This window comes from Martes martes, assembly GCF_963455335.1.
Source record: "Martes martes genome assembly, chromosome: 8".
Taxonomy (NCBI): domain Eukaryota; kingdom Metazoa; phylum Chordata; class Mammalia; order Carnivora; family Mustelidae; genus Martes; species Martes martes.
The window spans coordinates 44,673,787-44,688,282 of NC_137895.1; the positions used below are offsets into that span (position 1 = coordinate 44,673,787).

Sequence of the window (14,496 nt, forward strand, 5' to 3'; positions counted from 1 at the left end):
AAACTTTCACTATGTCTTTAAGAGGTATATGTGGTTACCTCTTGGTCATCCTGAGAATAACTGAGCTATTTTAGGTCTTCAATTCCTCAGGGGAAAAAAAAAAGTTCCTTAAAATTTTAACAGCCAGTGGATTTTAATTAAATACATCATTGTAAGCTTCTTCAGGAATTCCTATACTGCAGCTGCATAAACATTGCTTTTTCACAATTTAATCTGCATAACATTTTACTGAATATTATTTTCACTGATTTAGATGGAAACCATTTTATCTGTGGTCTGACCATCTGTTACTACAGTTAGAGTTTACCAGAGAAATATGTATAAAAATAAAGCATATCATCACCATGTTAAAGTCCTATTTAAACAGTGTTCACCAAAAGATCAAAAAAGGAAACTATAATCAATGAACTATATGTTTTGTCACAATATCGGGCTGCTTATCCTGACTGAAGTGAATTGCTGGTGAACATTCCATGCAGTTGTTTGACACTATGCCCATTAGAAACACAGACTTTACAAAATAATATAATTAGTGTAGACCTATTTCATCACGCGTTTTGATGCTATTTCTGGTATTTGGAAAATCTCCAACTTGTGCAATGGATAGAGGCATTTCAAAATGTCTTTCTAGTTTTGTCGTAGGAAGGTTCTATTGAAAAGCTAAGGTTATTGTGCCTGTTTCCCAGATAACAACTATGTAATTTTCAAGGTTCCTGTTGCTACTCCGAGCCTCAGTTTTCTCGTCAGACTATCAGGGCTAATATAATTTATTATGCTAAACATAATAAACAATAAAACAGCATTTGTAGAAGTTTTTCACAAATGGAATGCAATTTATAAGTACGTTATAATCTTAACCTTGTAAGATATTACAGTTATGTTTGTAAATAGCACTGCCACAAAAATCTCAGTCTTACGATATAAAGTATCTTAGAAATAATATAAATCAAAGTCAGCTAAGCTCCAATTTAAAAAAGCTCCAATTAAAATCTGGATTATTGAAACTCAGGAATCAACCTCCCATTGTAGAAATTAACCTTAGAGGTCATACTCGACTATTTTTTAAAAACATGAAGATTTTAAGAAAAGTTTAAGGGAAAATGTGTGAAAATGGGGAAAAAGTTTTATTGATAAGTTACCTGGTGTTATTTAATATTCGGTATGGTAAACAATTTAGTCCTGTCTAATTGAAACCAAGTTTTGTGTTGTACATATATATTGGCAGAGTAAAGATTTAAGCCTAGATATTGAACAATTTCAACAGTTTGTTATTTCATGCATATATAGGACTTGTAAAACATACAAAGAAGAGAAAAAAGATAAAAACTCTATGTAGAAAATAGACTTTTATAACTACATTTTACAGAATATTCCAAGAGATATCATTGGTCATTTTATTATTTTGAAAATATTACTTATTTAAACAACTAAAAAACGTCAAAGCCTGATATAATCTTCAACATTGGAAAGGATAAATTATTGAAAAATATGTAGAACAGAAATTCCATCTCGATGCCATTGATACTACTATACCGTTGAACAGATATTCTATGAGGTATCAAACATTGCACATAATTACACATTTAGGATTCGACATTGTAGCTAAACCGTTGTTCAAGGCCACTAAAATACTGAAAGAGGATTAAGATTATTAACAGTGGGGAGGAAAAAAAGAAGTCTTAAAGGCTTTCTAACTCAAATCTGGAAATGGTGATTTCACTCAAAAAGAATGTCACAACTACGAAGAATTTTCAATAATTCATGACACAAAATAAGACATCCACCTCTAATTTTTTAATCTATTTACCTCAATTCCATGAATCCAAGGGTCATACGGTACATGTTTTGGACCTGCACTGCAGAGTGATATTTATTATTGTGATGTCTCAGAACTTGTCCCTAAAGGATTTTATATGCGATAAGTACTAGTTAAATTTCACGACTTCTGATCAGCAGAATGACTTTTAGATTTTCTACTATTACTATGTCTTACTAATACCACACAGTGTCCTTAAAATTCATGTGTTTTAATTGAATGAAGTGCTGAAAATGTTAGGTATGAGTAATAGTTATTAATTGCTGAAAAGATAAAATTCAGTTGTAGGTGATACTTGTTTGATGGATTAGGAAATTGCTCCTTTTTACTACAGACTCAAAATAAATCTATGGCTCTGGTTTCTAAAATATCTATTTTCCCCCCAGTGCTCAGTGACTACTAGAATCTATTTCTCTCAATAATTTGCGAGAGAAGATTTGGAGGAGTGGAAAACCTCAGGACAATAAAAAGTGGTCCACAAACTTTTGGCTTGGGTCCAGTGGTTGTGTTGGTATTTTATAATGGCAAATTTAAAATATGTTCATTTTGGATCATCTAAGCAATGTTTGGAGAGCTGGCCTACTGGGTGAGAATACCATTTAAAAGCACTTGTGTTATATAACAGCCATGGCAAGGGCTATTGAAAATTCCTAGGTAGAAGAGAGCTGTCAATGCCAAAGAAAAAGCTTTGCTCAAGGAAAATAACTATTCTCTGAATGGATGGCAAGACTGGGATCCAAGCGTCGTTACATGGTATCAGACCTACTTGAGGTCCCGTCACTTAATGGAGGATTCGACTGACACAGACACAAAGACCAACACACACACACAGAAAGTTTTTAACCCTCTGGACCACACAACATGAGATGGAAAAACAAACAAGATGGGAAAGAAACGTTTTCTCAGCACTGATAACTATTAAACGTGCACAGTTGTTTTATGCAACAGGAAGTTTGACCAGAATGATGACAGAATCTGTATTTAGGATATGTTTCTGCCACTTTGGAGAATTAGAAGAGTGTTTATACATAAATTTTGCTTGAATTCACTTTCATGTAGTAGAATAGACTGTTGTTCAGGAAATAGAAGGGAAAAAAATCTGTAAGAGTCGAGAAATTTAGTTAGGAAATGGTCAGGAAGGAGAGTGGTGAGATAAATTCTTTTCAGCCTTTTCAAAGTTTGCACAAGTTTATAAAAAGAGATAAAGTTTCTTTGATCGGAAGAGATTCTTTGCAGAAGTGCAGTGTACAACATACTATATACATATAGGGCTTCCCTCTGTACATATACATATGCATACACTATTCATACGCCTTTTTAAACGTATACACGGCTTTAACTCGAAGAAAATGAGTTAGCTACACAGTCATCATTGCAAGACAAGCCAATTGCTGAAAGAAGTGATAATGATCACTTAAAGGGCTATTTCACCTCCCACATTGCCCAGGACTAAGAAGAGAATTCCTTTTCAGTTTTTCTTTCATTGCAACAATGATTGTCATAGATAATCTTTGTGCTTTTGTATAATGCCCATCCTGGATGTAACATATATACACATACGACATCGGACAGTTTAAGTAAGCATGCTGAACACAGGCAGGACCATACAACCATGCACAAAATATTCTGAATATGTTTTTCCGAACTGACGGCAACATCAGCATGCACCGCTATCATATTTGGTCCTGTACAAAGAGGAATGTACAGCTGAGGCCATCATGGCTAGTGTCACTTGTAAGAGTTTCTTTAGAGAAGAACACCCAGTAGAGAAACGAAACAGAATGAATGAAACAAACCAAAAAAATCCCCCAAAACCAAAAAAATAAATAAATAAAAATTTCCTCCCACACGTTAATGCTGAAAATCTGGCCATTTTCCACATAGCATATTTTCCTCATTCCATAGAAAGCAGGTCTTCTCCCAAAATTCGGAGTTGGGTTGTTTATAAGAGAGAGTTTAGTGTCTCAGAGCTTTTCCTAACCATTGGAAAAGCTCATCTTGATAAAGCATTTTCCAGCGCACGTTGGCTTCCACTGTTTCCACAGCTCTCAAGAAAGAGGCAGCAGCTACTCCGTCATAGTTCTTCATGAAGTTCTTCAGCTGGAAAGAAACAGTTTTGAATGGTAAATATGCATGCCTCAAACTCTGGTCTAACGTATGTAAACAAGACTGTATGAGAAACGAAGCGCCACAGTCACTACAGAAGGCATATTTAATACAGGAAGAAAGCTCACTAACGAAATACAATGTAACAAATTGTGCCCATTAAGTGTGGTATAGTATCTTTTGGAACCAGAAGGAAAAAGGAGTGGACATTACAGTTTCAAGAGCTCCAAATTCAGCTTCTTGTTTCCTAAGTAAATATTAAAACAAACATATTTATCTTTTTGTAATAGGTTGATGGGACTGTGGCCAAGGCTAGTTCTAATTATGAAGTGCATCCAATGTCCAAATAGCCTCAAAAACTGAAGATAAGGATTAAAGTTCACTCTTTGTTGGTAGAGATCCAAATCTTCTTCATCATCCCCAAATAAGTAGCATAAGGGGTTGACGCTATATTTAGCAGCAAAGGATTACCAGATATTGGGTGGTGGGAAGAAAGTAAAGAAGCTGTGAAAACTGGATGATTAATGACATTTCAGTTGCCCAAGTGACTCAGCTTAGAAAGAATGAAGGATAGTTAAATGTGGACTCATTTAGCTAGAGACTTTGAGCACTTAATTAAAATAAGTTACCATTTTAAGGTATTTTGCTATTATTTTTCTGGACATAAGATTTTCTCTAGAGAGTTCACATATTCTGGCAATGCTCAGGGATTTTGTTTCAAGAGTAAATACTAGCAGTCTTTCTTTCTGTTTGATATGTTAAGAAACTGGCAACCAACCAACAATCTCAATGCTAATAGGCAAATGTGAAAAATCAGCTTGCAACACAGAAACATTAGTGGTGTAATTAGTGTGGGTGTGATTCATCATATGGTGGGTGCCACATGGAGGACATGCCAGGAGGGAAATGTAGTGCAGCAAGACTGACTCAGGGACGGGGGAAGGGCATTTAAAATGGACTTCTTAATACCTTTCTGAGTTAATCTAGAAAGTGGTTCGTTGGTAGCTTGGTTTGTTTATGACAGTGTTATTTTGATTACATGACATCCATAGGTTTTCTCAAAGTTTTACCTCCACTTTCCTACAAAGCCCCATGACCCCACACAGCATTAGCAATGGATGACTATATCTCAGAGCTATATCCTTTATAAGACTTCAAAATCCCTATGCTTTGATAACAAACATGTAAAATATCCAACATAGAGCAAAGATTTATTGATGCTACCCTGAAAATTGGTTTGACATTTGACCAAATTTACACATGCTAAGAGGAAGAAGGGAAGACATGGGAATTTATTGAATGTCTTCAATATTCTAGGCACCGTGCCACACACATATGCCTGTAACAGGCACACATATATTAAAAGGAAGTTTAATGGAAACACTGAATCATATTTTTAAACTTTAACTGATTAATCCAATAATTCATTTGTGTTTATATGTTTGGATTCATTCAGTCTATATTCCTATAGCAACAAGTAATACATCACGATCTATGTCTTGAATTGTTTTATTACACAAATATGGATATCACAGCATACATGTATATATCACATATGTTCATTACAGTGGTATTCTTTACATAATATATGTCAATCAGGAAAAAATTATATTTGCTGCTCTCAAAATGCATTCTGCATTATTACAGGCTTTCCTTGGCAGTACTAAATATGCCAGATAGTGATAAATGACCCACTGGCAACTTTGACTCTGTACAGCATGTTCTTGGCCCCTTGATGGGAGAGAGAACAAGCCAGCCTGAACACTGGAAGTAAAACACTTAAGTCCTCCTCAAAGGCAAACTATGGGCTTGAATATGAATGTGTTATTGACACAAAGACAGTAGGTCAGATTATCTTGCAAGAGAACCATCAATAAAAAATGTAAGTGGTGGGTCCCCAGGGATTCATTTCTTAAATCACTATTTAAGTGCACTAAGTACTAGCCTCATGAGCTCAGAGAGCCTGAGGTGACTTGAATGAATCTTGGGAGTAGCTTATTCATCAGAACACATATGGCCCACTTTCCGTGGTTGGCACAAATTGATTTTATGCCCAGATTCCTCTGCAGCTCTTCTGGCAAACATGTGGTCAGAGCAGCCGTCTAACAGGTCCCGGGGTGTGTGATCAGAGCACCTGACTTTAGAGGACACGGGGTAGACGGAAGACACTAGGCATTCCGGTTTGCTTATTTTTGCAGTTCTTTGGTAGATTTTCTGCTGTTATTAGCTTTTATTATTGTGTTTCCTAAATATTTATGCCATCTTCTGCTTTTATTTGAAAATGTTGCAAGTTTAGACATTTTTATAAAATAGCATTTAGTAAGATGTCAGAGTTGTTTGTGCTTCCTGTTCTTAGCATAAAATTTCTAGACATGTTTGTTAATTCCTCCATTAGAAGGCATTTTCACATTTAAAAAGAAACTCTGATTTTAGGGTACCCGAGACCCTAAACATCACAAAATAAATTATTTGTAGAGTAAATTGCAAAACATAATATACTCTCAGTAACCATATAAATGAATTGAATTAGCTATTGCCCTATTATGAGGTTTATTTTTTCAACATTAAAACTGTAAATGGGATGTCTGGGATGCCCAGGATCTATGTTCCTCCACAAAAGGGCTGCAGATGAGGTTCAAGAAGCAGAAAAAGGGGGGCGCCTGGGTGGCTCAGTCAGATAAGTGTCTGCCTTCGGCTCAGGTCATGATCCCAGGGTTCTGGAATAGAGCCCCGCATCAGGCTGCCTGCTCAGTGGGGAGCCTGCTTCCCCCTCTCCCCCCCCCCCAAAAAAAGAAGCAGAAAAAGGAGTGCTCCGGGGAGAATTGCTCAACAGACATCAGTATGAAACACTGGCAAAGGGCTTCTGTCGCTCCCTCAGGTTGTACTTCCATTAGTTTAAAATTAAGGAAATAACACACTGTTTCATGGAGAAATAGTGTTCAAATTGCTAGAGCCTCGTAATTAGAAGGAAGTTGCCGGTTTCAGGTACTGGAATGCAGTTTTGGGGAAGGGACCTTGCAACTACTCCTATTTCTCTACTGAATGCCCCTGGGGCTGATGGGGTCATTAACATCTCAGCTGAGTTTTCAGAATTTATAAAGATACCGATTCCCTTTTGATCTATATATACTCTTGAAAATAAGAATATTCCCACATCCAAAGGGAGGGCCTTGAGTTTTCTGCTTGTGAGGCTCATTGGGTATAAGAGGATGAGTCTGGAATTTCCTCACCTGCTTTATACTAATGGGGGTGGGAGGAGGGAGTTATTAGCAATACAAAGCAAACTCCCATCCTACTCTACAACAGTGGTCCCCAATCTTAAAGACAATGATGAGGTAATGAAAGTATGGAAAAGCCTCAGAGGGCAATTGTCAAACTAGAAAGTCAGCACAAGCAGCCATGTCAGGAAGCGATTCCCAGCTCATGACACAGCCAGATGGTGTGAGGTTAGCTGCTGCGTAGATAATGGAATAAAAACCCCAGTTTAGTTTCAGCTTTGAAACTGCACTTTTCATTACAGGGACATTTCAAATGACAATTAAATCAAGTGGAAAAATATTAAAAATATGTGTGAAGTAAGTAAAACAAAATGGTCAGCATACAATAAAGTCGAATAAATATCCATTTAAAAGATGTTTTCCCAGGGCCTTCGTATACCTGAAACAAGGAAAGTAGGAAAGACTGACAAGAGTTTGAGGATGAAGAAAAGAAAGCGGGAACAGAAGTGAGGGAGCAGGAAAGGAGGCCAAGGCAGAGAATACTGGGGAGCAGACAGGAGAAGGAAGGGTGCTACAAGAGAGGAGGAGGAGGGGAGGGAAGGGTGGAGGAGATTTTTCACTTCTGTGTTCACTTCAATGGCTTCATAGGTTGTGACTAAATGAGTCTTTTACTCACTGATTATTGAATGTAGAATCAAGAAATTAAAAGTACTTCATTTAAATACAGAGAAAATTGGAAACAATCATTCATTTAATTGTTCTTTCATTGTTTCATATGGATATGAAAGGAGTCCTTCTCATTTAGCTTCCTTTATTAAAAAAATTCAGTAAAACATGGGCTGGGGCTTTCAGAACCAAATACTTTAGGGTTGGGAACACACAGCAGGGATAAAAATTGAATTTCAAATCATCACAATCAGAGACTTAGCTTAGTTTAGCTCGTCACGTGCCAGAATCTAAGTCAGTGCCTGCGAGATGATCATACAACACCGGGCACTATTAGAAGATGTTAAGGATGGTGCCAGCGTGATGCTTCTGGGGAAATGCTGCTGGATATGTTTAACTCCGGGTCACACCCCAGATATCCTGTGAGTGAGAGCCGAGGAAGCCATGATTGTCAAGGCCAAATCTCAGCTATCCTTTGTAATGGAGTGAAGCAGCAGAAAAAAAGTAGATGGTTGAAGCCCAGCTCATCTGAATCATTTAAAAGGATCTAGGGCCACCTGGGTGGCTCAGTGGGTTAAAGTCTCTGCCTTCCGCTCAGGTCATGATCCCAGGGTCCTGGGATGGAGCCCCACATCGGGCTCTCTGCTCAGCGGGGAGCCTGCTTTCCCCTCTCTCTCTGTCTCCCTCTCTGCCTATTTGTGATCTCTGTCAAATAAAAAAATAAAATCTTAAAAAAAAAAAAAAGTATCGGGATGCCTGGGTGGCTCAGTTGGCTAAACGACTGCCTTCAGCTCAGGTCATGATCCTGGAGTCCCGAGATAGAGTCCCGAATTGGGCTCCCTGCTCAGCAGGGAGTTTGCTTCTCCCTCTGACCCTCCCACTTCTAATGCTCGCTCTCTCTCTCTCTCTCTCATTCTCTCTCTCTCAAATAAATAAATAAAATCTTTTTTTTTCCCTCAAAGATTTTATTTATTATTTATTTGACAGAGAGAGATCCCAGTAGACAGAGGCAGGCAGAGGCAGAGAGAGAGAGAGGGAAGCAGGCTCCCTGCCGAGCAGAGAGCCCGATGCGGGACTTGATCCCAGGACTCTGAGATCACGACCTGAGCCGAAGACAGCGGCCCAACCCACTGAGCCACCCAGGCGCCCAAATAAAATCTTTAAAAAAAATTTTTTTTTAAAGTATCTGTATGTTTTTTCCTCCCTCCTACATACTTAACCCCTCCCCATTTCACACCCCCTCTTCTACAAATGTGAGTTAAAGGTTAGGAAAAAAAAAAAAAAAAAAAAAAGCTGGTTTAAATTTCCAGAGAAATAAACCAGGAAATAAAGAAAAGGAAACATTAGATATACTCTAAACTGGACACTAGTCCTTAAAGAATTGTTTATTTTCTTTAATGAAATTCATATGTGATTATATCAAGCAGAATTTTCAACAAACTGTTAATCTCAATCTATATTGCCAGACACATCCTCTTTCATACATTGAATTCATTCCACTGAACAGACTAGATAGCACGAAGCTTTATAATAACACCTGGTGATCCACACCCTGTATCTGCCTGAACATGAAGCAGGGAGACTCAAGTTCTATATCTTAACACAATCCTTGATCCTTTGTACCCAAATGCTGAGTCATTGTGACAGGATGGTTCTGTTATTTCTAGGATCCCAACCTGGGTTTACATCATCAGCCCAGGAGCAGCGGATTGGATCAAAGATACTGGGAGTGGATTTGGAGTCCTGGAGTTTGAGAATCATTATATTCAAACTCCTCTCAAAGGCATTTTATGTCTGTCTGTTCTTAGATTTTATTTACTTATTGATAAAGAGAAAGCCAGCATTCAGACGTGCAGGGGCACAGAGGGATGGGCAGAGGGGGAGGGAGAGGAACAAGTAGACTCTTCACTGAGTGCATGGAGTCCCAAGAGGGGATCTCAAGACTCTGAGATCATGACCCAAGCCCAAACCAAGAGTCAGATTCCCAACCAATTGAGCCACCCAGGTGCCCCCCCAAGGCATTTCATGTTTAATATAATAGAAATACCTTTGCAAATAATGAATTAAGTGAAGTCTTTAGCATGAACGTGTGTTTTTTAAAGAAATGGATATGAGTCTGTTGGAAAAAAAGTGGTTAAAATAAATGTATAATTTCATGTATTTATAAAAGAAAATCATTAGAACTCCTATATTAAAATATTTACCTCTTTGAGTTCACCTTCGGTATTAAGAAATTCTGTAACTCCACTAATGAGTTTGGAATTCATAAATAATGCTTCTCCATACCTAGAAAGATTTAAAAAAAAAAGTCTTGATGTTATATAAGCAATAATTTAAGAAATCCTACTCTTCAGATTTTTTTTTTTTTTTTTTAAGAATCCTTTTCAAGAGCTCTATTTGACCAACATTATCTTGTTGCCATTAAGATCTCAGACCATTTCAAGGTCATTTCTCCAGGGAGCCAGGGAAGTGCAAAGAGCTGTGACTGCAGAATAACATCAGATGCTACCTGATTTGGCTCAAATGTTTCAGGGAGGTCTATGTTGTAGTACATTAAAAAAAAAAAAAAAAAAAAAAAAGAATCCTCTAAAATTAGATTTAGGAATTATTGTTATATTTTCAGTCTAAGGCCTGAGGAAGAAATATTTTAAAATTTTCACCTTTAAAGCAACCTAGTTCACTATAAGGAAAAAAAAAAAAAAAAGGAAATCCCAACAAAAGAAAGAGGAGTATAAGACAAACTTGGGCGTTAACAGTACGTCACACAGATCCTTTGGTCTGGTCAGTCACAACTGACATTGACATTCTCCTTTTTCATGCTTAGAAACTGAGCCAAATTTCTTTGAAATGCTCCCCAAATATTAGTATGTTTTCATGTAGACATTAAATTGAAGTATTTGGGGCGCCTCGGTGGCTCAGTGGGTTAAGCCTCTGCCTTTGGCTCAGGTCGTGATCTCAGGGTCCTGGGATCGAGCCCCACGTGGGGCTCTCTGCTCCGCGGGGAGACTGCTTCCCCTTCTTTCTCTCTCTGCCTCTCTACTTGTGATCTCTGTCAAATAAATAAAGAAAATCTTTAAAAAAAAAATTCAAGTATTTAGTTGTTCACCTGGACTGCATAATCCTTGTGCCACAGACATAAATTCTTGACTCGTGACCCACAGTAAGGAGCAGTTTGTATCGGTGAGTTGGAAAGGTTTCTCATTTTATTGACTTATCTCTGTTGTGCTAAGGATACCTATAACAGACTACCATACTCTCAGAATTAAGATAAAAAAGATTCTGAGGTTTTGGAAGCAAAGGCTCGGCCCCCATTATAAGAGGTTTTCTAATGCTTCCCTTTACAGCATTGTGGCACCTTTCTTTTAGGACTTGTTAAATTGACAATATCTCAAGCCTAATTGTCATACATGACCAGGGGGTATCTGTAGTTTTCCAAGTGTCTGGCTTGAGCAATTGGTGGATGGCCATAATATTTACTGAGGAAAGGAAGACAAGAGGATAATGATAGGTTTAGCTTTGCAGGTATACCTCAGTAAGGGGGTCCAAACAGGCAATTGTCCCTCATAGAGTGAAGCTGAGACAAAATGTTTGAGTAAGAGACCTAGATTTGGGAGCAATTGAAACCATTGGAATAGGTGGCAATTAAAAGCAGGGAGAATCTGCAGAAGATAGAGTACCTTGGACAGCACTTCATGAACTCCAGTGTTTAAGGATTGCTAGAGCAGTAGGAGCTGATGAAGAAGACAGTTCTATTTGTCAAGATTTTAAACACTTCCAAATCTCAACCTTTTTAGCTTTCGGTTAGAGACCAGGGACTCTCAAGTGATACAAAATAAGCATACCAGGAACCAAATATTTTTTGGTTGGGATTGAACTATACATGCCCACTATGCTGAACCCTGAAAGATAAAACCACTCCCTACACAGACTGTGTATTGGCAGATATTTGACACTTTTTAAAGTGAAATGCTCCTATATATTAATTTCACCTTGTATCTGACTATTCACTATATTATGGTACATGAGAGCAAAGCAAGTTCTAATCTTCCAATCATTCCAATTTCTGAGCTGCAAATACAAGAAAGCTAATGTGTCTTCTAGGAATATCAGCGCTTTCTGATGAAATATTTGTAGATAAAACTGTGTTTTAACAGGACACATCCATTCAAATGGAACTCTTTATACAAGGGCAACTGAGAAAGGTGTATGTACCTTAAAAACATGAAGTTCGCACACCAATTTTTAATAGACAGAACAAGAGGTCTGCTCACTTTTTGGGGACATTTAAGTTTGAGAACACGTAGCATCTACATGCTCTATAATAAATTTAATTTTAAAATGCCATAGAGATTATCAGAATAATAAATCAACATTTATTATAATATATTTAAATACATAATGAAACATTTTCTTAAATTGAGGCTGAAAAAGTCTTACCATGAAACAAGATGTCTCAGGAACGAATTCTATTGAAACTAGGATCATACAATGATTCAAATGTTCCTTCTCTATATCTTGGTTTTATTTCAGGTGTTTTATGATTTTTACATATAAAGAAAATGTAAAAACAATTCTTGCAGAGATTAAATTTTCTTGTTATGTAATATAATAGTTATATCTGATTTATAAATCATTTTATTCTATAACACATTCAGAATACAGTTGTATGGTATTTCTTCAACCTTAGACAACTTAATAGATTTTTCCACAAACATTGTACTGCTAAACATTTTTACACCCACATTTCCATATATAATCACAGTCTTTAATCTTTATTACATGAATAATATTATAGAATCGTTAAAATAATTCTGAGTTTCACAGGAGTGGCAACACTCAACTTGGCTGACTATTTTAAAATCTAATTCATTATCTGGACCTTAGTTTTAACACAAAAAGTTGGGTCTTTATCTCTACTATGTCACCTTTAATTTACTCACTCAGGTTTGAATGATTGAACTCTTATTCTACCTGGTATTTAATATCTTCCATTTATCTCTGAAAAACTTCCAGGCAAGGTCTCGGCCATGCGGATTTCGAGCGACATGGATTATCACATCAATTGCATCTTGATCTAACACCACCTCAGAATTCAGTGATAGATTCAGAAGCCTTTAAGGATAGAATTGTAGAAAAGCTTTTAGCTCAATGACTTAAAAATTTTTATAAAATTACAAAAATTACATGCATTAATTTGTCATATTCTTTAGAAGAATAGTCCTGTGTAAACTACCAATACAACTTATCAACAGAACAATTTTCTGTTTTTAAAAAGGGGAAGAGCAAATTCATAGCATTTTAATTAGCTCATTAATTAAATTTTTAAAAAAATCTTGTGAGTGAAGAAATCACAAGTTTGTTCTGGTGCTATCAACTCACTTAAAAAATCTTTATAGTGAGAAACAAAGGTATTTCTTTCAATTCAATTAGCGTTAGTCATGTCAACACGGCAGTTTTCTTTAGCTGTAGAAAATATATCCTAATGTAACTAGCTTATATTCAAGGAAATAACATCAAGTTCAGTGTACTTTGATTAACTGAGAGTACTCTCATTACACAAATAAATTTAGAAAATTAATTGACTCACCTATTTAATAAGTTCCTGTCATCACTGCAAGTTAAGGCTTCCAATAATATTTTCTTCTCAGAAACCGCTGTAGTGGAGTGGAATTTCATCCATATGAATTCCCAGACATCCTCATCTAGTAGTGAAACTCCTGTACAGTAGACGATGTCTCTAACATTTAGTGGTATTCTAAAGAAGCAACCCATGGTGGTTTTCTGTTAATTAAATGCTTCATAGCATTGAAACTAAAGACAGATGTTGCTTTACTACAGTCAGTTTTTAAAAAGATGATTTTGTTAATCAGATTTTACCTGAAAGAGAATAATACTATATAGTAACAAGACTTTAAAAATTGGCAATTGAACGATGCAAAATAATGTATTTTGAATGCAAGTTTTGTTTCTATTCTTGAAACTATATTTAAACCAAAGTCACAGGTGCCTGGTGGCTCAATGGGCTGAGTGTCTGCCTTAGGCTTAGGTCATGGTCTCAGGTCCTAGGATCCAGCCTGGCCTCAGGCTCCCTGCTCAGAGGGGAGCCTGCTTCTCCCTTTCCCTCTGCCACTCCCCCTGCTTGTGATCTCTCTCTCTCTCTGTCAAATAAATAAATAAAACCTTAAAAAGAGTCAGAATGCAAAGGCTTAAAGAAACAATGCAAGCAGGATGCTTATAGTTCCGCCAACATTAATACACTTATCAAAGGTTTTGCTCTCATAATTGGTAGACCCAAGAATGGCAAGAAAGCACAGGTTGAAGAGACTAATTTGAATAAAACAAACATTTCTCCTAAAATCATGGACAGGTGTCCCTAAAATTATTTTCTCAAATAGGCCTTCACATTGCAGAACCTAGAAGATTACTGATAGGGATAATAAACAGATAAAACATAAAGTAATAAAGTAATAAATTTTGAAAAAAAATATCTTTTTCCCTACATTTACAAAAGTGACTATAAAAATAGTCTTGGACTCCAAAATAAATATTAGGGTGGGAAAGTGTGAGTGGATTTAATTACTTTTGACTATTTATAAGTTATTATAAGTTATAAGTTATAAATGCTCATGTTTACTCACCATAGCAATTTTCTACTGAATATTGTCCTCTCAAGTCTCAGTATATATCCCA

At 36.7% G+C, this 14,496-nt stretch overlaps 1 protein-coding gene across 1 annotated transcript in view; it reads right to left on the reverse strand.

The window, feature by feature from the left end:
- Window positions 1-1,328: 1,328 nt before the first annotated feature.
- TRHDE (thyrotropin releasing hormone degrading enzyme) overlaps window positions 1,329-14,496 on the reverse strand; it is a gene marked incomplete at its 5' end in the record, with an annotated part of 379,638 nt that continues 366,470 nt past the window's right edge. Inside the window, 4 exons of the mRNA XM_080811630.1 lie at window positions 1,329-3,916; window positions 10,011-10,092; window positions 12,778-12,918; window positions 13,394-13,561. Coding sequence (XP_080667756.1) covers window positions 3,773-3,916; window positions 10,011-10,092; window positions 12,778-12,918; window positions 13,394-13,561 — 535 coding nt within the window. The 3' untranslated portion in view covers window positions 1,329-3,772. The remainder of the gene's footprint in view (window positions 3,917-10,010; window positions 10,093-12,777; window positions 12,919-13,393; window positions 13,562-14,496) is intronic.